Source organism: Mesocricetus auratus, unplaced genomic scaffold, assembly GCF_017639785.1.
Source record: "Mesocricetus auratus isolate SY011 unplaced genomic scaffold, BCM_Maur_2.0 Super-Scaffold_100691, whole genome shotgun sequence".
Taxonomy (NCBI): Eukaryota; Metazoa; Chordata; class Mammalia; order Rodentia; family Cricetidae; genus Mesocricetus; species Mesocricetus auratus.
This window is the reverse complement of record NW_024429267.1, coordinates 58,608,777-58,633,190: the sequence shown is the minus strand read 5'-3', so window position 1 is coordinate 58,633,190 and position 24,414 is coordinate 58,608,777. Positions and strand designations below refer to the sequence as shown.

Sequence of the window (24,414 nt, the reverse complement as noted above, 5' to 3'; positions counted from 1 at the left end):
CAGACATACATGCAGACAAAACTCTCTCTCTCTCTCTCACACACACACACACACACACACACACACGTTCTAAGTGGATACTCATGCTACCAAACAGAATAAGGTAATTGACTAGAACAGTGCCCTGTTGAAGTAGGGAGTCGGGAAACCCTATAAGCAGAGCACAGCAAGCTCACAAGGGAGCCTCTGTGCTTGGGGATTTATCTGATAAGAGCGTACTTTCAGATCGGTGGGAACAGAATAGACTCTGGAGCAAGGAAGCTTCAGTTACACCCCTAACTCAAATGCAAATTTCATACGAAAAGACAGGGGAGTAAAAGCGTGCACAGATGATATTTCAGTCATCTGAAGGAGCAACAGCCTAAGAAGACAGGAACACTGGGAGACTCACAGGCAAAAATGAACGAGTTTGACTGCACGGAGGGGTTTCCTGCTTCATAAAAGACAGAGTCAAGCCATAGATGGCAGACTGAGAGGAAACAGACAGGTCTAACAGCGAGGCCTGAGTGCATGCAGCTCAGAGTCCAAACCCTGACGCACAGCCAAGGAAGGCACAAACGCCTTACACTGAAGAGTCGGCCCACAAAACACACGCAGTGGCTAACGTGGAAATAAAGATCGTTCCTACAATAACAGGGGGAAATCAGTTTTTATAACAGGCTTCTCCCTGTTGCCATTGGGAAGATGGCTCAGTGGTTAAGAGCATTTGTTGCTCTTGTGGAGGACGACACAGAGTTCCGTGCGTGGGCGTAAACAGCCAGAGCTGAGAAGCAGAGGGAATGTGAGGCTGGAGGCCCTCCACCATCCCCAGGCAGGTGAGCCATCCCATGGCCCCCGCAGGCTCCTCCAGCTGCTGGCTACTCCCATTTGTCAGCGGAATGGTCAGCTGTTGTCAAGGAAATGCTGTCACTGGGAGGAGCACTCACCGGCTCAGGTTTACATTGTGGGCAACCCTCCCCGGCAAGGTGAGCTCTGCCCAGCTCTGCCCAGGCAGCAATGGGCTCACGGGTCCCTGTCCCCGAAGAGCGTGAGGTTGTGCTCCTGTATGTGTCTCAGCAGGACCTGCCCTCGCCTCTCCAGCGTCTCAAGGACGCGCTTCAGACCTCTGGCTCCGCCTTGGCTCTTCCAGAACGCCTGGTCCATCTGCAGCGACCTGAGCAGCAGGTTCCGTAGACACCCCGATGCGAGAACCTTCACAACGGACTCGGGAAACCTGGGGTCGAAGCCCCAGAGCCCATGCAAGAAGGGAAAGGCCTGAGTGAGCTCAGAGAGTCTCCACAAAGTGGGGACCCCAAACTTGCCCCCCACCTGGGGAGCGCAGCACAGCCAGGCAGGGACGTGCCGGCTCTGTGCCTGGAAGCTCCTCGTCAGAGGAGTCTGCAGCCTGCCGTGTCCTGAAAGCAGATGGTAGAGATCTCTGGGCCCCAGCTTAAAGTGAAACCTGGAGGACCAACCCTACCACTCTGGGCTCAGCTGGGCACACTTGGGGCCCCAGAAGTCCCTGAGAAGGCTGAGCTGCCTACTGGGGAAGGTCCCTAGGCTAGCTCTTTCACCTAGATCCAGGATGAGCTAGCCTTCACACACTGAAGCAGGACAGCTGGTATTCTGCAGGAATATCCAGGTCCCCCTCTGGATACAGGAGACGGGCCCAGTGACTGTAGCCCCTTCTCAGCCTTCCTCAGCCCCTGCATCCTCAGATCCAGCTTCGGTCTGATGGACTTTAGCCCTCTGAGGAGATGTAGTTGAAGGTCCCACAGCCTACAGCAGAGCCACCAAACCTCACCCCTCAACCCTACCCAGCGCCCTGGATCCTCACCCATGTATGCCTTCCAGCAGCCGGAAGTTCAGCTTGTCCTCGGGATGCTGAAGGTTGCCAGCATTGTCTATGTACACCAAGTGGGATGGGTCACTGCTCCGGACCTCGGGGGAGGAAGATGGACAGGGGCAGCCACTGGTAAGGGCAGAGTGTAACTCAGCTTCAAGGGCATCCTCAGCTGCCTGTGCCGCAATCTCCCCACTTGTCCACAGGGGTCCCGTGGCTGAGGGCTTACTCTACACCAGCCCTGTGTACCGTCTGCAGATCCTCCCAGCGGCCATAGGAGTCATAAAACTGTTAGGCAGTTTACATCAGATCACACAGCTAATAAGCGGCTGGGGCAAAACTCAAACCTGGATGCATGGCATCGAGTCATAATTGCACCTTCTAAACTGCAAGGCAAGGGGGCTGATTCCTGGTACAGTGGCTAGCAGGGTCGGGAGCATGGGTGGGAACCAAACTTGCAGGTGCAAAAGGAAAACGCATACTCCTCAGGGTCAAAAAGGTTCATGTCATATCACACACAGGTATCTCTCTCTCAAACACACACACACGCACACACCATCTCTCCTGCCATTTGTGCTTAAGTATCACCAAGAACAGGCAACCGTGTCCTTTATCTCTGTAGATCACTGGCCACACCCTAATTTCATAGGAAGAGTCTTCAGCATCTCTTAAATCCTTTCCACACTGAAGCAGGAAACACGGGATTCTCTAGTGCTTTAAAAATATGGCATGGGGCCGGGGAGACAGCTCAGGGGGCCAAGGGCTTAGCATGCATTTATGAGAACCTGAAAACTCAGAACCTCAGAAAAAGGCCAGGTGAGGCCGTGTGTGCCTGCAATCCCAGTGAGGTCATGTGTGTGCCTGCAATCCCAGTGAGGTCATGTGTGTGCCTGCAATCCCAGTGAGGTCATGTGTGTGCCTGCAATCCCAGTGAGGCCATGTGTGTGCCTGCAGTCCCAGTGAGGTCATGTGTGTGCCTGCAGTCCCAGTGAGGTCATGTGTGTGCCTGCAATCCCAGTGAGGCTGTGTGTGTCTGCAATCCCAGTGAGGTCATGTGTGTGCCTGCAATCCCAGTGAGGTCATGTGTGTGCCTGCAATCCCAGTGAGGTCATGTGTGTGCCTGCAATCCCAGTGAGGTCATGTGTGTGCCTGCAGTCCCAGTGAGGTCATGTATGTGCCTGCAATCCCAGTGAGGTCATGTGTGTGCCTGCAGTCCCAGTGAGGTCATGTGTGTGTCTGCAGTCCCAGTGCTGAGGAGCATCGGGAGGAGGGTTCCCTGGGGCTAAAGATCAGTCTAGCCAAGTTGGCAAGCTCTAAGCTCAGTGAGAGACCCTGTCTCAAAAACTGAAGTGAGGAATGACAGAGGAGAGCACCTGGTGTCAACCTCTGGCCTCCACACGAGTGTCCTCCAGGGAATGCACACGCCCCTAAACTCTGGTGTTTGGCAATAACGGGCCATCTCCTCTGGCCTACTCCCACGCACACACTGTTTTCCACACACTCTCCAGGATTCCATGCTACTTCCCATAGCCATTCCAGGCTTCAGAACCCAAGCACTCCCTCGGGCTGCCTCTTCTCTTTCCCACTCAGAGCCCGGGTACCCAACTCGACCTCAGAGTTCCTGGAAGAGTCTTAAGGAGCAGTGAAAATGGCTTCACACACATACCCATCCCACCTCAGCTGCATGCCCGCTGTCCATTTTGTCTGTTTTATAATATTTGACTTCCTAGGAGTCTCACTTAAGCCAACGTTTGCCGGCAAAGAGAAGAAGCCGGGAGTCGGGGGGGGGGGGGGACCCCTGTGTGCAGCCTTCAGGAGCATCCTCCCGCGGGAGAGAGGCGGACCCAGCGCTCACGCGGCAAGGCACCGCGCATGCACACAGAAGAAACGTACCAGGATGTGGACCAGCCGCAGCTCTTCCGGGTTCCGACACTTCTCTCGGAGCCCCTCTTCCACACAGGGGTCCGAGGGTTCGGGCTCAAAGCCACAGCAGTAGCGATCCAGGCGATCGTGGACCTGCGGAGAAGGCCGGCATGGTACCTGTTTTCTCCAGACCCAACGTCAAGGCCACTTGGCCCGCTGGGCTAGGAGGGGGAATCTACCCTAATCCTTTCTCTGTCTAAACTCGGGTCAGCATGCTGAAGATGAGCCCGGGTCACAGGACCCCTGTGTCCTCTCCTGCCTGCCTGTCACCACTCCTCGTCTCCTTAAATCGGCGTGTGAGGAAGGGTGGCCAAGCCGCGTCCATTAAGGCTGCCAGAGCCAGTCCTCTGTCCTGAAACCCCGGGACCTCACACTGACCCCGGATAGCGTCAGACTGAGTTGAGGCAGCAGGTTGGTGTCACAGAGCCTGCCGGGGTTAAGTCGATCACGGCCAACAGCCACTGCCACCCTTGCCTCGGTTTCTCCTCACTGCAGACGCTATCGTCCTGAGGCCAGGCACGCTCCCAGTCACAAAGGGGAAGGCGTGCAGCTGGGATTCGAGGTTGAAGTTGTTGCATGTGGCCGTGTGGAGAGCCACGTAGGCAAAGGAAAGATTTAAAGCAGGCATATGCTTTGGGCATGTGGTTGTAAGAGTTCTGTCGTCTGCAGTCCTGGGAGGGACTGAGCAGAGGGCCCCCCCCCAGGAAGCACTAGCCTTCCCCAGCTCTCCCAGACAACAGGCCCAAGGCCCGGAGTCCAACGTGGAGTAAGATGACACGGCTGCAGGCAGGCCTAGCATTTGGAGAGCAATGGTGTTGCATGCTGGTTAGGGCTCTGCCAACTGGACACAAGCTGTGGTCATTCTGAAAGAGAATCTCATTTAAGAAACTGCCTCTTCCGGTTCCATTAAGTCTGTGAGGCATTTTCTTTATTGATGAGTGATGTAGGTTGGGTGCAGCCCACTGTGGGTGGTGTCAGCCCTACACAGGTGGTCCTGGGTGTTCTAACAAACCAGGGAGAACAGGTCGTGGGGGAGCATGCTGGCGAGCAGCACCCAACCGTGGCCTCTGCTCCAGTCCCTGCCCTGAGTCTCTTCATGATGGGCTGCAAGCTGTAAGGTCAAATAAACCTTCCCTTCCCAAGCTGCTCTTAGTCAGTGTGCTTACCACGGCAGTAGAAACCAAATTAGGACAGTGTGTAAGCCAGAAAACCCCGCCTGCTTGCGTTGCCTTTGGCTGGAGGCTCAATGCTGAGGCAGCCCTGGTGAGATTGGACCATGCACTTGGTAACTGCTCTCCCCTGGACATACAGCCAGAGCCGGCTCAGAACCACTGTTTCTGCCAACACCCCCCTCCCCACCGACACCGCCAGATCTCCAGGAGTAAGCACGTGACCGTGCTCCTGCCAAGGCAAGCCAGCACAGGACTCCTGCTCCTGCCCCCATCCCCACCTCCAGGCTGCTCTATCCAGATTTCCCGTCATGCAGCATTTACTTGCAGAGCAAGGAGTGTCAGCCAGCATAACATGGGCAGCGTTGACCCCTGAGGTCTACGTCCACCTGGACCCCTGGCAGGAGGAGCGTGCTCGCCCAGGTGCCAGGCTGATTATTTTGCCACGCTGTCTGTTTTTGTTTCCCCACCAGCTGGATGTGAGCAAGCTCAGTCTGCAGCCCACATTCCTTCTGGACTTCCCCCTTCCTCCCACTCTTTGAGAAAATGAGGAGTTGCCCAGGGAAATGATGATTCCATGCACTGAACCGGCCCAGCAGAGCTGCAAACTGTAACTCAGTCTGGGGCTTTCGGTCAGTGAAAGCCTTGCGCAGCTCGGGTGGTGGGGTGCCACCCTGACAGCTTTACCCGGCACAGTGTACTGGGTCCCTTCAGGCAGCGAGAGGGACACCCATTCCACTCGTGACGAGGACAGTGAGCCCTGTTAGAAAAGTGACTGCTATGCTGAAGGCCACATAGCAAGGAGTGCTGATCCATGGGGTTTGAAGCCAGGAAATCTGACTCTGACCATGAAGACAGATGGTGTGACAGGCGTACTTCTCTGGCACTCAGAGCTGTGAATTCTCGGATAGGGAAATAAACAACTGAAATAATTGCAATAAACAGCCTGACCCCAGAACCCAGAATGCACTCAACACAAGTTAAAACTTAGTGAGATCTCCTGGATGCAACAATAAATGAATCACGAACACACAGGGTCCCGGAGGAGGCCTGTGGTCACAGGAACCCACCCTCCATACCCACCCCCTGGTGTCAGGGGAGGCCTGTCACCTCCCAAACAGAATATCTGGCTGGGACAAGACACTGCAGTCCATCAAGGAAGGCCAGGGAGGGGCCCGGCACAGGCTGTGGGTGGTCCTAGTCTCGGCGAGACTCACCAGGTTCCTGGGCCAAGCCTGGCACGTTCCAGAAAAGACGCCTGGTCTTGTGGCCCACACCCTTCACCTGGGACCCTCCTCACTTCCTTTCCACCCGGGAGCCCAAGTTCCCAGAGCCTTTGCTGGGTTGGGGGTCATTCCTTCCTTCATAGAAACACAGGATCACACACACACACACACCACACACACACTCACGCACACGCACGTGTGTGCGTGCACCCCCACACACACCCCTGTCCACCTACCCAGACACACGCAGGGGCGAGGGTGAAGAATGAAATGGAGTTGGTAGAGGGGAGGGACGTGATGACCACATAGAAATCACAGCCACTCCACAGTCAGTGGAGAGCCTCCCTGGACGCAGCTGCAAGGAAAGACCATGTCTTTGATGGTCCCAAGGAGATGAAGCATTCTAGGAATAACTGATCACAAAAACGAAGAAAGACCCTGTCTCAGGGTGACTGCCGCTGTGATGAAACACCACCATCAAAACCAACCCGGGGAGGGGAGGGTTTGTGTGACTTACACCTCCAGCTAACAGTCCGTCACCGAGGGAAGTCAGGACAGGAGCCTGGGGGCAGGAGCTGATGCAGAGGCCGTGTGGGAGTGCTGCTTACCCGGTCGCTCAGTCTGCTTTCTTACAGAACCCAGGACCACCAGGCCAGGGATGGAACCACCCACAATGGTCTGGGCCCTCCTCCAGCAACCAGTAATCAAGGAAATACTCCACAGCTGCATCTTATGGAGGTGTTTTGCTTGCTCCAGCTGGATTAGGAAGTGACCGAGGGGCTGGAGAGATGGCTCAGAGGTTAAGAGCACTGGCTGTTCTTCCAGAGGTCCTGAGTTCAATTCCCAGCAACCACATGGTGGCTCACAACCCTCTGTAATGAGAGCTGGTGCCCTCTGCTGGCCTGCAGGCGTACATGCAGACACAATACTCTATACACAACAAACAAATATCTTTTAAAAAATAGGAAGTGACTGAGACCAAATGCCAAGACAAAGAGCCGGAGAGGTTGTAAACCATCCAAGGCGCTGAGGGCCTTGCTTTGTCTGACACCCTCTGACCTGTGGCACCTTCCTCTAGGCTGCAGCTTCTGCACACCTTTGCTGCAGAGGGCTTCTCCGTTGCTCCTCCGGGAGCTCCCCCAGCTGCAGCTTGACAGGGATCTGGCTACAAGCACCCTAATCCGCTCACCCCCAGACCAGCCCCGAGCCAGTCACCTTCCCGCCACTCTTGTGAGCTTCACTGTGGAGTTGGGTCCCACAGGCCCTTGGATGGCTGCCTTCTCTCCTGTGGGTAGTTCAGGAACAGTATCTCACAAGACTCATGGGCCACGCTCCAGTATCTATACGCAGTTAACAGCTGTTGGGGATGGGGGTTCCTCAGTGCACAACTGTCCATACCCTGGTAACCCCTCATCCATGTTCTCAATCATGAGAACCCCGTGAGCAACCCCACGGACTCGGGTTGGAGGACTTCAGTGGAATCATTTCTTCTCTCTCTCTGCCTCTCCCTCTCTCTCTCTCTCCATCCCTCCTTCCCTTCCCCCCTCTTCCCCCCCATCCAGGAAACATGGGAGAAAAGCCCTTGCACAGGGAAACATGGTGGTGTCAAACCCCAGCACTTTCTCCCTGGCCTCTGAGTGTTGCTAACACTCGTGGGGGGGGGCTGACAGCAAACCGACCTCAGGGAGCTGCATCTGAAGTCTGTGGGCAGCCATCGGGCCATCGGTCACACAGCACCTCAGGTGCCCGTGCAGACACGCACACACTCTGCAGCCTCGCTGAGGTTTCTAGGAAGTTGCTGTCAGCCAGAGCGCTGTTTTTCTTGACCGCTGTCCGGCAAACTAGGGAGAAAGATGTGTGTGCCTTGGCTGCAGAGATTTCTGTTCCCTCTGCAGACTTTGGCAGCTGAGGAAGGGTCCCATGCTACAGCTCTGGAGAGAAACAGAGGTCCTCTGTGCAGAGCAAAAAGCTATGGTGAGCACATTGCTGGAAACGGCTGCTCCCTGGGTCTCGGGGCTCCCGGTCCTCCCTGCAAATGTCCCCCTCTGCTCCCATTATTGGCCAGCTCAATAGTGACTCTGTGAGAAGGGAGTGAGCTCCGGCCTGTGCCAGCCAGCATGCCTCCAAGTCCCCTGGCTGTGACCTTAGACAAGGAGCTTAACCTCTGGACCTCAATGGCTCCATTTTATTTTCACTAATAATTACAGGTGTGTGTGTGTGTGTGTGTGTGTGTTCTCACGTGTCATGAAGGTGTATATGCATATGTGAATGCCTGCATGTGTGGGGTCTGGGGGTCATCTTTGAATGTCTTCCTCGGTTACTTTTTGAGACAGGGACTTGCACTGAACTTGGAGCTCACTGTCCACCTGGCTGTCCCCCCCCAGCTCTGGGACTGCAGGCTCATACTGCTTGGCTGGGTCTTCCAGTGTCTGTGTTGGGGTCTCAGGTCCTCATACCGACACGGCAAGTGCTTTAGTGAGGAGCCTCTCTTCCCAGCTCCACATGTTTATGCAGAGCATCATCCCCAGCGTGTGTGACTACAAAATCAAAGTGTCAATCAACCAAAGTGAAGTGCTGGAGATGCCCTATATCCTGCAGTGCCACAACGAACTCTTCACTTAAAATAAATGAGCACATACCTCTCATTAATATACAGTTTGCTTTCACCTTTAATAAATGGCAAGATCTTATGTATACCTGAGAACTGTTTTAAAATAAATATTTCATTTATATACCATTTTTACATTGCTATATATCCAAGGTCAGATAAAAATTTATTGGGTAAGCCAGGTTGCGGCAGTGGCACATGCCTTTAATACAGTACTCAAGAGACAAAGATGGGCAGATCTCTGTGAGTTTGAGGCCAGCCTGGTCTACAGAGTGAGTTCCAGGACAGACTCCGAAGCTACACAGAGAAACCCCGTCTTGAAAAACAAAACAAAAATTCTTGGGTAAAACAAGGTTACAAATGGAATTTTTTTGTTGTTGGTAGTGGTTGAGTTTTTTTTATGTTGTTCTGTTGTTTTGTTTTTTAATGTGTGTGGATGTTTTGCCTACACATATGTCTGGGTACCATGGGCATGTCTAATGCCTGACAAGGGCAGGAGACAGCATCAGATTCCTGGGAATGGAGTCACAGACAGCTGTGAGCCACTATGTGGGTCCTGAGAATCAACCCTTGGTCCTCTACAGGAGCATCCAGTGTTCTTAACAACTGAGCCATCTAGCTGGCCCCTGAATGGAGAGTGTTTAAGCAGCACTGCTCTAGGGTACCACAGGATAAACAGGCAGAAATATTACGAGATCAGTTGCTTGATAATAAAGCCCAGCATAGTGAGGAGGGGGCATCCCGACCAGGCAAAGCTGGCCTTCACCTGAAACTTCCTAACTCCGTAGCGCACTCCACCCCACTGCCCAACCACACCTACCTGAAGCAGGAAGTCAAAGAGGGCCAAACGCGCCCACTCGCCATGGTGGATGCCCAGGCATGAGATCTGACCTGGCCAGCTGCAGCCTCGAGCCAACAGGGCCTGGTACTGCAACCAGCCCAAGGCCAGAGAGTTCTGGTCCTCATCTGGGTCTCCTAAGTGCTGCACATCGGGTGCCCACCAGACGACGGGCCTCAGACTGCCATCTGTGTAGCGGTAGGGCAGAAGGGGACTGTGGAAGCTCCGGGCTGCGGCAGGCAGGCTCCGCTGGAGGCCCAGCACACGGTCCACATGAAAGGATAGGACTTCGTGCAGGTCCCTGGGCCTCTTGATCAGGCCGCAGAGGCCCTGGGAGCACAGCTGCCCGAGCCCGAGAGGAGACGCGTCCTGGAGGGCACCCTCAGCAGACAGTCCGACCTGCAGCACCTGCCCATGGGCAGGGATCCTGGCTTTGCCCACCACCGCCCCCCGGGCCAGCAGCCCGAGAATCTGTACGTCATGTTCTGTGAACCACGGTGGAACCTGCCCCCCAGTCGCAGCACTGTCCCATAACCCAGGGGGCTCGGTATGGCACCATGGGGACCTTTGGAGCTCTCCAACAGAGCCAGGCCACCAATGAGTTCTGGAACCTGAGGTGGCACCCCCAACCTTCCCGCCACTCAAGACTCTGTCCTTGACTCCTGGCAGGGAACCCCCACCTTCAGCTGATTGGGGCCTAAGGCTCACTACAGCAGTTCCTCTCCGTGCCTGGGAAGTTGCCAGGCTGCTCCCTGTGAGCGGGCTAACCAGGGAGTCTGCCTTGCTCTTTGTCTCTTGGACAGGAGGAGCATCGTGCCCAGGTTGGTCCAGGACTGTTCCTCCTGCATCCCCGACCTCATCCTCCACTAATCGCACAGGATGCCGGGCACTGAGTGTCGGACCTCCTGTCACATCTCTTCTGACCCTCGGTGTGTGTCTGCTTCTGTCCACACGCCTTCCGTGGCTCTGCTTCTCAGCACAGACTGGGGCTGGATTTCTGGGCAAAGCCCGGCCTTTCCGGAAGCTCGGGTTTCTTGCCCGCTGCCTCTGGCTGGAGTTCAAAGTCTGCCAAATGCTGGAGTCGGGCTCCATGGGACCAAGTCCTGGAGTGGAAGCTGGATGCTCTGGAGGAAGGTGAGTGACAGCCACCGCAGACAGAATCATCAGCAGGCAGGATGCCATCACCGGCCGCTTCTTGCCACGAAGCCTTCTCCAGAGCCAGGACGCCTGAGGATAGGGTAAAAAAGAGGGCATGAGAGTCGGGAAAGCCACCAACTTCAAGCCACAGAACAACGAAGACGGCGGACAGCGTATAAGGGACAGGAAACAATGGCAGGACGCCCAACTGCCCCTCGAGGAGGAATGTGATAGCCCAGCCAACTGTACCCCGACTTCAGAGATGGCTTGCTTCTGGAGCCAGCCTGGCTGATCCTTACCCACACACCTGGACTTCCCTGGGTAAGCTACCATATGACAACGATCACCACACCTCATAGCAGATGATCACCACACCTCATAGCAGACCCACGCACAGACGTGGCTCTCCACCCACCGTCTAGCGCTGGCCCCGTTCGTTATTAATCCTGTGGTCTTTATCACCGTTTCAAACACAAACACAAGCAGAGCATCCACAGAAAGGCCAAGTCATGCTAAGGAAACCAGAGCAAAGGGCTCAGCCGTGGAGAGCACACACTGCTCTCTCCCAGCGGACCCGAGTTCAGTTCCCAGCACCCACACTGCAGCTCATGGCTACCTGTAACTCTGCTAGCGTGACATCTGGTTCCGTCTTCCAGTCTCCATGGAATACCCATACTCAAACAGAAACACACACACACACGCACACACACACACACACACACACACACACAAAACTTTAAGATGAAGAGAAAATTGGAGGTGGGGGACACGCCTCCTTCTGCATGCAGGAAGCCGTGACCCTAACCTGAGGGCATGCCACAAATGCTCCACTAAACATCCAGCGCACACGTCTCTGCAGAGACAGCTCAGAATCTCTACAAGCGACACCAAGAGGAGTTTTTGGTCCCCACTCCCCATCATCCCTTGCCACGGTGTTCGAACTCCTTTAACCGACAGAATGATGGAGAAGTCGGATCACATAATTCCTGTTTTAAAGCTAAGAGCAGGAAGACCATGGCCCGTGAGCATGGATGGAGAGAGAGACTCAGACAACATTGAGAGGAGAGGTCTGTGGCAACATTGTTTGGATTCTCCTCCTCCTTCTAAAATGAAAACAAAATCAAAGATGTGTTTTCAAGCTGAATCCATAATCTGTGTTCTTGAAGGGCCGGTTACCCTGAGGAATAATAAACCCCCTTCTAAGATGGGTTGAGAGGGCGGGCTGTTTGGGTTCAGGAAACCTGGGGAGAGCTGGTGGTTGTACAGAGGGAGGCTCAGACAGACGGCCATGGGCAGATGTCCCTGCAGGGCCACACACGTGAAACTTTGGGAAAACAAAGGCGTTTGCGAAAAGGCAAGGAGAGAGTCGGGAGGAACCTTAGTTGACCTTCCCCGCATGCCAAGACCTCCCTCCTGCCAATTTTCAATATCCCAGAACATGCGCCGTCTTCCCCGAGAGGACCGTGGCAGAAGCAACGCGGAGGAATATCCTGCCCCCTGCCCGGCTCAGCAGGCGCTCACGTCTCAAATCCCACCCACGACCAGACACCAGGACATCATCCAGGTCCTGCAGGGAAGAAGCCACCAGCCAATAACTACATCGTCCCAGAGCTGCAGAAGAGAGGGAAAGACAGAAAACCCACCGCCCAGGCACCCTGGGTCCAGGTCTGAGCTTCCAAAGCTATGAATGATGTATGAGTCAAGGGATTACTGCTCCCTCCAGGGGCCCACGTGAGGATTCAATCAATCAAACTATGTAATAGGCCTAAGGCACCCTCCCCATGAGTGCTGGGGGGGTCACCACTACACCCTCCCTATGAATTTTGGGGTTACCACTGCACCCTCCCTATGAATTTTGGGGCCACTGCTGCAACCTTCCCATGAATTTTGGGGTCACCATTGTAGCCTTCCCATGAGTGTTGGGGGTCACTGCTGCTCTCTCCTGCTGTGGTCTGATAGGTGCCTGTGTTTGAACACTTGCCTCCCAGCAGCTGGCGGCACTTCAGAAAGTTGTGGGACCTTTAGGAAGTCTTGATGGAGGAAGGGGGTCACTGGGGAGGATGGGCCTTGAGTCCTGCGATGTGGCCCACTCCTTTATGCTCCTCCCACTGCCATGGTCCCTGCCACGACGAACCGCCCTCCTCCTCAAACCCTGAGCCAAGTAAGCCCTTCCTCCAAGTTGCCTCTTGCAAGGAGAAAGGTAACACCAGCCCCCACTTTCCAGACAACTCGTCTTTCTGGGGGCCTAAAAACCAGCCCCTCCTGTCTGGCACATGGTAAGATCAGGATACCCAAGGCAGAGGCATAAAAGAAGTTTTTTTTTTTTATGGTAAAACCTCAAGTGTGGGCTTGCAGGGTCCAATAGAGGCCCTGTCCACGGATGAGAGAGGGATGGGCCAGAGAGTTTGGGTGACAACATGTGGGTGAGCAGGGCCAGGGAGAAGGAGGGGCCAGGGGATGAATAGAGGGGATCAAAACGAGACACAGTCCCCACAGGAGGATGGAGCTGCCTTAGTAGCTGGGTCTTCCGTTTTATTTTCTTAATTCTTATGATGTTTAATTTTGTATTGTATATGTTTACATGTGTGTGTAAGTGTGTATGAAGTCCTATGTGTGTATATGGGTGAGCCCTGTGATAGTGTGTATGTGTAAATCCAGTCACAGTGTGTGTTTCATTTGTTTTGTGTTGTATATGTTTACAAGTGTGTGTGTGTGTATAAGTCCTATGGGTTTATATGTGTGAGTCCTGTGATAGTGTGTATGTGTAAATCCAGTCACAGTGCATCTGTGAAAGTCCTGTGCCTATGAGAGTGTGTGTCCAGGGACAGCGTCACAGTGTCCTGTGGCAGTGTGTGTGTTTAGTAAAAGTCAGCTCTGATTCTGGGGTCGTTTCTGAAGCTGTGCCAAGCCTTGGCTCCTGACCTTTGCCCCCTTCTCACCCCTCCACCCTTTACACCGGCCACCGACTCAGACTGGGGCTGGCAGAGAGTCTGAAATATGGAGATCCTGTGCCTTTTCCCTCAGCATGGCAAACTTGGCTGGGGTGAGAAGGAACGCGGTTGACTCTCAGTCAGATTAAAGCCACATGTCACACCATCACTCGTCACTGTGACCGTGGAACTCTGCTGCCCCTGTTTCCCAAAGCCAGACCCCAGGCAGGGAGCACAGTGTGGGCATGGGCTCTGGGACACAGGCAGTAGACCCGGCCACAGAGCCGCAGAGACCCCCCTCCTGACAGATCTATGGGGCATCAGGAGGCTGAGCTGTCCTTTCCACTGCGGCCTGAGTCCCAGGCTGTCTGTCTCCAACACCACCAGCTGGCCGGGTTCCAGCGCTCAGCCCCTTGGGGGATTGCGATTTTCTCTCCCCCAAGGCAGGAAAGGGCTTTCACCCCTGTAATTTCTGGCCCAGCCAATTTAAAGGAAGAAAGGCTAAGAAATGGAAGCTAAACGTTCACTCGGCATTCCTTGTGAGCCTTGGGGCTGTTTGAGGGACTTGTATTAACTCGTTGATCCTCTTGCCAGAGCTGTGAACCAGAGACCAGTGTAGTGACTTATCCATTGTCCCCATTCTACAGGGAGGAGATTGAGGCTCACACAGGCACCAAGGGCAGCATCAGGCACAAGCCCAAGCCGGCTGGCAGAGTTGCTGGTACATCCTGGCAAGGCCTCCCAGCTTGAACTCATGGAGATGATGCTAGGTTTCAGGAACGGCCCTGGCTCTGAAAGGAGACTTAACTGTTTATTACTGGCCAGATCACATGCGAAGGGAGGCGTGAACGAGACGAGAAGTGTGTGGCCACCCCTCCGGCACCAAGGCAAAAGTCACTGCCGGAGAGTAAAAATGCTTTGAGCCACACATTCATTCAAAACAAAAACTGCTGTGTTTCCTGTCTGCGTTGTTCCTTAATTTCTATGTTCAGAAGACTAACAATATCAAGTTAGAAATGCCAGGAACTGCAGTACTCAAAACAAACAAAATCAGAAGAACCAGGCAGGTTCTACACTTCCCGATTGTTCCAGAACCAGCTGGACATTCAAGACTAGAGCCCGGAAACAAGGAGTGTGTGAGGGCATTGCTCTGCCGTGACCCAGCGTCCCTCAACCCAGAGCCACCCAACGGGGTTGGAAGCAAATCGCACCTGAAATGTAAAGTGTTCTCGTAACTGGGTGTGGTGGCTTATAGCTATAATCCCAGCACTGAGAGGCTGGGGCAGGAGGATTGCTGTGCATTTGAGGCCAGCCTGGGCTACAGAATGAGACTGTCTCAAAGTAAGAAGCAGCTTCCACCCAGACAGCAGCAATGGGTCTTTCAAGAGCCCCGGGGGAGGCGCGGCCCCTTGCTGCCAGGGGTCTCCCAGAAGTCCCCAGTACACCCACCCCACCCCCGTTGTGTATGGCAGCAACTCGTGCGTGCAGTCTGCCTTTGGTCTGCTAAAGACCCGAGCATCCGTGGCCACTGGGCCAGCGAGCAGCTCTGTGGGTAAAGGCACCTGCCACCAAGACTGACGACCCCAGTTCAATTCTGAGGGCCCACGCGGTGGGGGGAGAGAACCAACTCCCACAACTTGTTCTCTGATCTACACACACACACACACACACACACCATGGCAAATTATGCCCATCCACACACACACTCACCCACAAAATAAATGCATATTTTTAATTTTTATTTTATGTGCATGAGTGTTGTATCTGCATGCATGTATATGTACCATGTGTATACCTAGTACTCATGGAGGCCAGAAGAGGGTATTGGATCTCCTGGAACTGGAGTTAACAGGTGCCAAGTAACTACTGGAAATTAAAAACCAGGTCCTCTGGAAGAGCAGCCAGTGCTCTTAATCACTGAGCCATCTCTCCAGCGCCTGACATTCTTTTTTGAAAGAACTGAACTTCCTGGACCCAAATGATTCTAGGGGACACTGGCCCCAGAACAGGGCTCCAGGACAAACACAATCACTAAAATCTTTCTCTAACCCCAGGCTATGTGACAAGTTCCCTCTCTGGGCTGGGCCACCTACCTCATCAACACACCGGCTGCCAAATCCCAACTTTATCCTTGATGTGTGGCCTTGGGCCTCAAAGGTCTTCATCTATCCAATGGGATTACAGAAATATGTTGTGGAGTATTTTAATAAGCAAAGGTGTGTTATATTTGTTTATGGTGTGGAATATTTAACTGTGTCTCTGTCTCTCTCTCTCTCACACACACACAACTGCATGGTAGTGATATTCTGAGGGGAAATGAATGTGATCCACCATTCATGAAAATCAGATCATTCAAAGCCAAGTGTGGCCCACAGTCAAATCCAATGGGTCCCAGCCAGTGCTGGCATCTTCACTTTGACCATGGCCGTGATTTTGCAGCAATGCCCCTGGGAATACCTCCATGGCAGCGGCCCTGGGACCTTCACCGGTGGAATGTGAGCTCTCTGCCTGCTCATGAGAGGACAGTATCTACCGGGTGCCAGGCTCCAGTCTTAGCCTGATTTACAGCGGGGCTTGGTGACCCACTGGCCCTAGGAGCCCCCTCCTCACACACTCAACTGGAACATCATTTCATCCCGGCTCACAAGAACGCCACTGTGGCGACACCACAAGCTAGCTGGAATGCTGGAGACCCGTCATTGGTTAGAAATTTCCTCTGTCTGCCACACATTTTGCTCTCAAATGCCAGGGATTGGGGCTGGGGTGGGGCAGAGTGAAAATTCTACCCAAAAAGTAATGTCGTGTTGCTCTCTCTCTGCTGCATCTCATATTTCTACTTTCTGACTGCTCAGAGGCCCAGGCACACAGACAATGGAGCCAGGCAGCCTTCCTGTCACAGACCTCCTCTCTTCTGAAGAAACTGGTGATGGCAGGAGATAACCACCGTAGCCTCCAGCAGGCCAAGGACTTCTATGGAACTGGACAAAGAAAAAGTTCGTGAACCAGACCAGTGAGTTAGTTCTGGTCTGCAGATGTGTTTTTGTTTGGCCTGAAGTGTTTTAAAAATAAATCTGAACTGATGTTGAAAATCCCATTAAAAAACATTCATATTTGCAACTTCCCTGGGCAAGGCAGGGGGAGGGGTAGCAATAGACACACTAGAGCCTACGTCCCCACAGTTAGAGTGGAACATGGCTCCCCCTGACCGTGGCAGGGTGGCTGGCCCCAGTATCTGTGTGTTATATGCATGCATACACACGCATACACACACACACACACACATAGAGAGAGAGAGAGAGAGAGAGAGAGACAGAGACAGAGACAGAGACAGAGACAGAGACAGAGAGACAGAGCAAGCCTCCATCTCCCAATGCTAACTTTCCTTTGACGTCTCTCCTCCTTTTCTGGGCCCACTCCCTTTCTGATGCCAGCGGCCTGGTGCGCAGTTATCGGGGCAGGGCTGCCCTGGGCAGTACAAGAGCCACTGGCCTGCACTCCACATTTGAGTTCGGAAACACCAGCTTTTTTGTTATTGTTGTTGTTCCTGGATACACTGGCCACGATCTAAGAGCTCACATGCCACTTGTGAGGGGCAGCTACCGTGTGAGACCCACAAAAGTGAGAATTTTCATAATCTCAGAAAATCCTGCCAGGCAACCCTGGGGGGAATGGAATGTAAGATGTGAGAGTCTTAACCAGCCAGGCAACGCACTGGCTGTCCCAGAACTCAGGAGACTGGGGTCAGAGGGAGAATCCAGGGCCAGCCTAGGACTCAAAAGCAAAAACAAGAGAAAGACGGAGGTGGAGACAGGAGGGGAGGGAAGGAAAGGAGAGGGGAGGGAGGAGAGGAGAGGGGAGGGGAGGAGAGGGGACTCGTGGAGAGATGAGGATTTTTGCACAGGTCCTCTGTACTTGGGCTACACTGTGTTGGGCACTGCGGGAGGAATCGCGCACATTAGGCCGCCTTCCAGGAATTCACCGCCTGATTAGGGGGGAAAAGCCAAAGAGAGCACAGCAGTCATTTGCTTCTTATTCCAAGGCTGGGCCGATGACCACGGCCGCTACTCACACCTGTCGTGATAGGCAGGGACACCAGGCATCATGGCATGATTCCACGGTGCCACCAAAGAGCTGGGAAAACCAACCCGGCTGCGACCAGTGTGTTACCTGGGTTGGTCCCGGAGTTGAGCAAGGACAGCGCCTCATAGCACAGCTCTGGGAGCAATGCAGAAAACTGGAACGAGCCCGGGACGGTCAAAAGTGACATTTGCACAATCTGATAGTCACCAGCAGCAGCAAACCAAGGAGAGGGTTAAACTAGAGAAATGTGTCATTGGAACTCCAGCCGTAGTATATGTCTGACTGTGAAGAACAGAATGCTTCTGGGCCAAGGTCTGAGGTGTAGACACAGGGAAAGGAGCATCTAATGGTGGGAAGAGGTGACACTTGTGCCTGGGCGCTCACCGTGGATCCCTGTAACTCAGCTGATACTCAGGCTTGGTGAGCCTCTATCTACCAATCTCTAAAATGGGCCCAACGATCATAGCCTATGCATCCAAAGGACTAAGGGTTCAATAAGGTAATGAATAAGAAAATCCTGAAATCCCAGCGCTTTAGCAGAATTATAACTTTGCCCTGTAACGATGTAATACAATAAGGCCCCGCGTGTCTGTCCTTACGGCTGAGGGGCATGTTCCTGCCACGGCCAACATGGTGCCCGGGACACAGTGGAAACTTGTTGAAGATTCTTTTGCTTTTACTGCTTGTTTTGGATTTTAGATGTGCTTGTGTTCGTTTGTTTCTTTGTGACAGGGTCTCACTGTGTAGCCCAGGCTGGCCTTGAACTGAGAACAACAATTCTGCCCCATCCCCTGTGCGGTCTAGCATTACGTAGGCTTCATACAAGGCTAAGTGGTTTGGGAAGAGGGAACCTCGCTTAGAAAACTCTGCTGGGGTGCTTTGAATGAGAATGGCCCCCATAGGCTCATATATTTGAAAGCTTAGTCGCCAGGGAGTGGAACTCTTTGATAGGATTAGAAGGATGAGGAGCCATAGCCTTGTTAAGGAAGTGGGGGAGGAGCTTTAAGGTTTCAAAAGCCCACGCCCAGTCTGTCTGTCTGCCTGAGGACCAGGATGTAAACTCTCAGCTACTGCCCCAGCACCTGCCTGCCGCCAGTGTCTCTGACACTGTAAGCAAACTCCCAACTAAACGCTTCATTTTATAAGAGCTGCCGGGGGGGGGGGGGCATGGTGTCTCTTCACAGCAATAGGACAATGACTAAGGCACCAGACTGGCCTGTGGGCAAGACCGGGGTGCTTTTCATAACTGGTGACTGATGTGGGAGGGCCCAGCCCGCTGTGGGTGGGGCCACCCCTGGGCTGGTGGTCCTAGGTGCCATAAGAAAGCAGGGCCAAGCCGGGCGTTGGTGGCGCACGCCTTTAATCCCAGCACTCGGGAGGCAGAGGCAGGCGGATCTCTGTGAGTTCGAGGCCAGCCTGGTCTACAGAGTGAGTTCCAGGAGAGCCTCCAAAATGATACAGAGAAACCCTGTCTCAAAAAACCAAAAAAAAAAAAAAAAAAAAGAAAGAAAGAAAGAAAGAAAGAAAGAAAGCTGGCCCAGCAAGCCGTGAGGAGCACGCGGAGAAACAGTACTCACCCAACGGCCTCTGCTTCAGCTCCTGCCCGGCTGGAGTTCCTGCTCCGACTTTTCCTCAGCAGCCAGCTGTGACACGGAACTCTAAGCTGAACAGATCCTCTTCTCCTCAAGTTCTTTACGGTCATGGTGTCTCGCCACGGCGATAGAAACCCTGACTGAGACAGCCTCTCAAAAGCTGGGGTTACCGCCGTCAAGACAGATGTATTTGTCAGGCGGGCAATGTCTAGTGGGCCAGGAGCGGAGGCCATTATAAGGACCCTCTCAGGCAAAGTGGCTTTTGATTCTCCCAGTGCCCAGATCCCACTGACACACAGAACAGAGAAACAGCCTCTAGAGATTATAAAACCGGGGATTATCCGGTCTACCTCGTGAAGCCATGGATGGGAACTTCTTAAAACAGAGAAACTGAAGACGTAGGGTTACAAAGGCTAATTGCTGACAATCAAACAGGCTAATTAAATAAACGTGCGCCCGTATTCCCCTGTGAACACAGGCTAAGCGCATCAAGCCACGGGCTTTCAGTGTAATGAGTAGATGGTACTTAGTGTGTTTCCACTCTCCCGACGGAAAATGTCAGTGATATGACCAAGCCATAGGTTCACTATCAAAGAAATGCTAGATTTAGTTAGAGGTCTGTAAAAAATAACGTTGTTAACAAGCTTAGGACTCCCTGAACTCTGTGCCCAAGGCCCCCCCTGTGCTTAAGGCTCATCGTCTCAGATTCCCATCATGGGGAAAACCTTCAGGGCTGATACCAGAGGAGCTGTCTCTCCTCCAACCCCCTTCCTTCCTGGGAGCTTAAATCACAGGGCACCCAGTGCTTCTGCTGCTTGCTGCTTGGAGGACTGGTTGGTGCCAAGGCAGCCCCAGAGGCAGACCCCACGCCCCCTTTGCTGTCTTAAGTACGACAACTTCCCTGCTCCCGTTGGTTGGCTGAGTGTGGCAGTGTGCTTAGACAGGCACAGAGGGGATCCCCACCCCTTACAACACAGTGTACACAACCCCACACCTGCAGACACTGCAATCTGCAAGGGAAACTGAGGCTAGGGGCTAAGTGTTCGCAGACTGAGCCCAGGGGGTGGGCAGAGTTTGAATCCAGGACCCACCTTCTGAGCCCTTCATGCTTTAAAACTATGCCAAAGAAGGTATCATGAAAGTCTAAAGCTAGTCACCCCGGACCACTGCCGCAAAGGGCAGCGAGCGTGATGGAGGAGGCAGGGACTTCTCCTGACTCCCAGGGAAGTGACAAGGCAGGGCGTCACTCACTCAGCCAGCCATACCTGCCCCCAGGGGAGAGGAATGGTTTGCACTGGTATTTCAGCAAGAAAGCACACAATAGCATCGTAGTCACAGTAGGAACTGGGGGGTTGGCTGGCCGTCAGGGCCAATTGGACCAATGCCTGCAGAAAGTCTGCTGTGCAGAGGCCAAAGGAAGCTCCTGTGGTGCCCATGAAGAAGGCTTGTGGTGGCTGTGGCCAGTGCCTGAGCAGGGTCCAGTTGCCCACTCTGAACCTCTGTGTGGGGAACAGAGCTGTTCTGTCCTGGAAGAGGTGTGTGTGGGCGCGCGTATGTGTGTGCGTGGGCGTGTGTGCGTGGGCGTGTGTGTGTGTGTGTGTGTGTGTGTGTGTGTGTGTGTGTGTGCCCCCCCTGCATAGGCTGGATACCCACATGGCCCCTGCACAGCATCCTAGCCTTGCCTCCCAGACTCAGCTGCTGCCAGCCGCAGAATTCAAGCTAGCCTCACACAGGACCCCCTCGCAGCCCATCTCTGCTTCGGAACAGCCTGCTGTAAGGCAGGTAAATCAGCCCTTCTGCTGCTCTCTCTGGGGAACCACGGCCCAAAGACTCCAAAGAGACCCAGAAGCAGGTGGGTCCCACACAGTCGGGGCGGGGCGGGGATAGGACGGACGGACTGCTTGTGATCTAAGAGACGGGTGACACAACAAGAGGTTTCCATGGCACAGCTGAGCCCCCTGACGCTTCCTCTTCACTATCAGGTCTGCTGGACACGTCTCTGGGTGTGTGTGTGTGTGTGTGTGTGAGAGAGAGATTTTTCACAGAGGTTTTACTGATGCGGGAAGACCTGGCCGAATGTGGGGAGCACCATGCCGTGGCCTGGGGCTCTGAACTGACCACAGAGAAGAAAACAAACTGGGTGCCGTTCACCTCTGCTTCCCGACCGGATGCCGTGTGAGGTGACCAGCCGCCTGTAGCTCCTGCCTCCTCTCCCCAGATGGACCGTACCTTAAACTGTGAGGCAAAGCAGAGCCCCCCCTTTCCTCAGTTTGCTCTTTAGGTACCCTGTCACAGCAGTGAGGAAAAGGACTTGCGGCAGGTCTCCAAAGGGAAGTGTCTGATAATCCAGTTGGGAGGAGGAGGAGCAGCAACACGACTTACAAGAGCTTCATCAGAATCATGCTCAACTCTGCATTCATAAAAATAAAAAACAGCGGGGCGGTGGTGGCGCACACCTTTAACCCCAGCACTCGGGAGGCAGATGGAGTTCGAGGCCAGCCTGGTCCACAAAGTGAGTTCCAGGACAGCCAGGGCTACACAGACAACCCCTGTACTTTGAACCCTACAAGGAAAGCCAAGACAGACAGACAGAAATCCAGAAACTGTGCAGACCAGGAGACAGCAGGTCCGAGGCGGTGCCCAGCTCCACGCAGAGCATCACAGACACAGCCCCCTTCCTGACAAGGCCTCCCACAGCTCTTGACACCCGCACCTCCCTTCCATAGCCCTCTCCTCTCCTTCCTTCTGGGAGGTAGAAGTTTTTATATGAGTCCCAGGCTGGAGTCTTAATTACCAAGTCAACTTTTCATTCCTTGCTGGAAACTTGGGAGTCTCCTTCAGCTCAGAGCATGAGGAGATGCCTCACAGCTTGGTGGAACCCCTAGATGGCCTCAGGCTTCTCTTGTTGACAATGCCTCCTTAAGCCAGAGCACCAAGCTCGCCATGAATGCGGTCATGCCAGAGGGAAGCAACTCTGCCCCTACCAAGGGGCTGTACCTGGGAGGGCAGCCAACCCAGAGCAGCATGCACTGCAAACCCAGGACCACCGCTTTGAGGCACAATCTCAGGCTTCTGGGGACACTGCCTACTCCCAGGCCATCCACGGAGACAGCCCAGCACATCACCACACACCCTTCTCTTCATTGCAATCATAAAATCGTCTCTTTTTCCTTCCTAGTCCCAACCCTTGCACAATTGTTAGCCAGTTCTTGGCTGGCTTGACGGCATTTCTGGAAAAATCACTACCCAACTTGGATCCTAAGCACAAAGCCACAAACCTGCCACCCCGGCCAAGGCAGGGGCGGGGGCTGAATTCTCTGGATGGCACAGGAAGACGATGTTAGCCCATTGCAAGCAAACACCTTCCAAAGCCAAACAAAAGCTGCCCACAAGTAAACAGCATACGGCATAACCCCTTCCAGCGGCCACTTAGGAGAAACCCAAGTCCATGGCCAGCAGCAGGGAAGCGGGCTCTAGGCTGCAGCAACTACAGGTGCTCCCTTCCCCCGCAGCAGTGGTGGCCAGCTGGGCCTTACTGGAAGCCTGGAGGTAGGGAGCCAGGAGCCTGTACTGGCACCAGAAGCCACAAGGCAAGGCAGCAGCAGAGACATGGATAACAGCACACTCAGTTGTTACCGGAATTGTTCCCATTCTGCTTTGTAAAAGGCCAATTCAAAAGGCTAATTCACGGACAGATATCATTTAGCCTCCTTCTTAAAGACGAAGTACAGATCTTGGGCTGTTGAGATGGCTGAGGGGTATAAACATTACCGTGCTGAGTTCAAGCCCCAGAACCCACACAGTGGAAGGAAAAGCAGCCCCCCAAAAGTGATCCACGACCGGAGACCACTAACGGCCATCAGAGCATACATATGGCTTGTGGTTCATGCTGTTTGGATGACAGACTTGCACCCAAACCAGGAATCCAGTGAGATCTGCGTTCAGACACGACACCTCCAGCCACGCCTCTTTTTCATACTTAGAGTCCGTGCTCATAAGGTCTGGGGAGAAGCCAAACACAGGCCTCAGACCCTGGAGCCCCCAGCCCCCACTGCCCCCGCCGCACATCTGCCCCCAACACTGACCCACTTCCTGCAAAGGACTCTCCATATTCCTGGCCCGTGGCTCAGCTTCCCGAGAAGCATCTGTGGGGAGCTCCCATTTGACCCCTCAACCCCCCCCAAAAACCTGGAGAGGAAGCAGACAGGGTCACTGCCACCACTCAGCCCTCCCCGGGGAACCCAGGGCTGCAGATTCTCAATCAGCAGAGTGCACCAGCCCTCCCCGAGCCACGTGGGCAGGTTTTCAAAAACTTGGTTCTCTGTTGGTGTCTGTAAGGTTGGGGGAAAAAAAATCAAGGCCACAGGACTTCACCAGTGGCTCCTCTGCGCGCACCCAGGACTGCAGGTAGGGGGTGAGGCATTCAATCTCCACAGGGAGACTTCACTCGAAGGCGATGCAAGGCATTTTAAGAGCATGAATGCACCACGATGCCATAGAACCCCGGGGGTTCACACAGCTCTGAGAAGGCAGAGGGTCAAGGGCTCTCGCCGGCCTGTCAGGTCTGCCTCCCCCCACCTTAAGAACTGGTCAACAAGCATTTTGCTTAGATGGCTGTTCAGCTGCGGTATGGGGGTGGGGGACACTTGAATCCTTTATCACCATCCTCTTCCAGGGGCACCCCCAGCTCTGGGCGGAAATGAAAGTCAAACGGCCTCTCAAGAAAGCTTGAGGGGTAACTGTGGCCTGGGATGCCGCGTGTGCAGGCGGTGCACACCTTTGAGGCCGCCAGCCCCGGTGCCCACCGCCCCACCCCGCAACTCCTACCATGTCCCCGCGGTGCTCTGGCAGGTTCCCCGGACTCAGCCTACTGACAGTCTCATCCCGGAGCTCAGATTTCCCAGGCTGCGACCGACTCTGGTGCACACCTTTCCCGCCGCCAGATCGCGGGGGAGGACACACGGTAGGATGCTCCCTCCGCGCGCGGGTGGATTTGAAGGGTCCTGCAGCCACCAGGCACCTCCAACAGCTGGGGACTTTTGCAGAGTTTGCAACGCTCCAGCCTAAGGCGCGGCCCAGCCTCCCCAGT

The 24,414-nt window shown here is 54.1% G+C and overlaps 1 protein-coding gene across 3 annotated transcripts; it reads right to left on the bottom strand.

Moving 5' to 3' along the window:
• Positions 1 to 314: 314 nt before the first annotated feature.
• Positions 315 to 24,375, bottom strand: Gask1a (golgi associated kinase 1A). 3 transcript variants are annotated; one of them, XM_040739848.1, is made up of 6 exons: positions 24,153 to 24,371; positions 19,311 to 19,533; positions 9,569 to 10,813; positions 3,716 to 3,838; positions 1,817 to 1,920; positions 315 to 1,213 (listed from the first exon to the last, which is right to left on the bottom strand). In XM_040739848.1, the coding sequence occupies exons 3-6, from the start codon at positions 10,766 to 10,768 to the stop codon at positions 1,003 to 1,005; spliced, it is 1,638 nt and encodes a 545-aa protein (XP_040595782.1). In that variant the 5' UTR covers positions 10,769 to 10,813; positions 19,311 to 19,533; positions 24,153 to 24,371; the 3' UTR covers positions 315 to 1,002. The 3 variants fall into 3 exon arrangements, 2 of the variants coding, with proteins under 2 accessions (XP_040595782.1, XP_040595781.1); XM_040739847.1 differs by lacking the exon at positions 19,311 to 19,533; XR_005874768.1 differs by lacking the exon at positions 19,311 to 19,533 and having other exon boundaries at positions 1,075 to 1,213; positions 1,817 to 1,951; positions 24,153 to 24,375.
• Positions 24,376 to 24,414: the final 39 nt, after the last annotated feature.

Coding starts and splice junctions, on each gene's coding strand:
- Gask1a (XM_040739847.1), bottom strand. Junction 3,839..9,568: donor TCTTTGACTTCCTGCTTCAG/GTAGGTGTGGTT, acceptor CCTTCTCCGCAG/GTCCACGATCGCCTGGATCG. Junction 1,214..1,816: donor CTGCTGGAAGGCATACATGG/GTGAGGATCCAG, acceptor CTTCGACCCCAG/GTTTCCCGAGTCCGTTGTGA.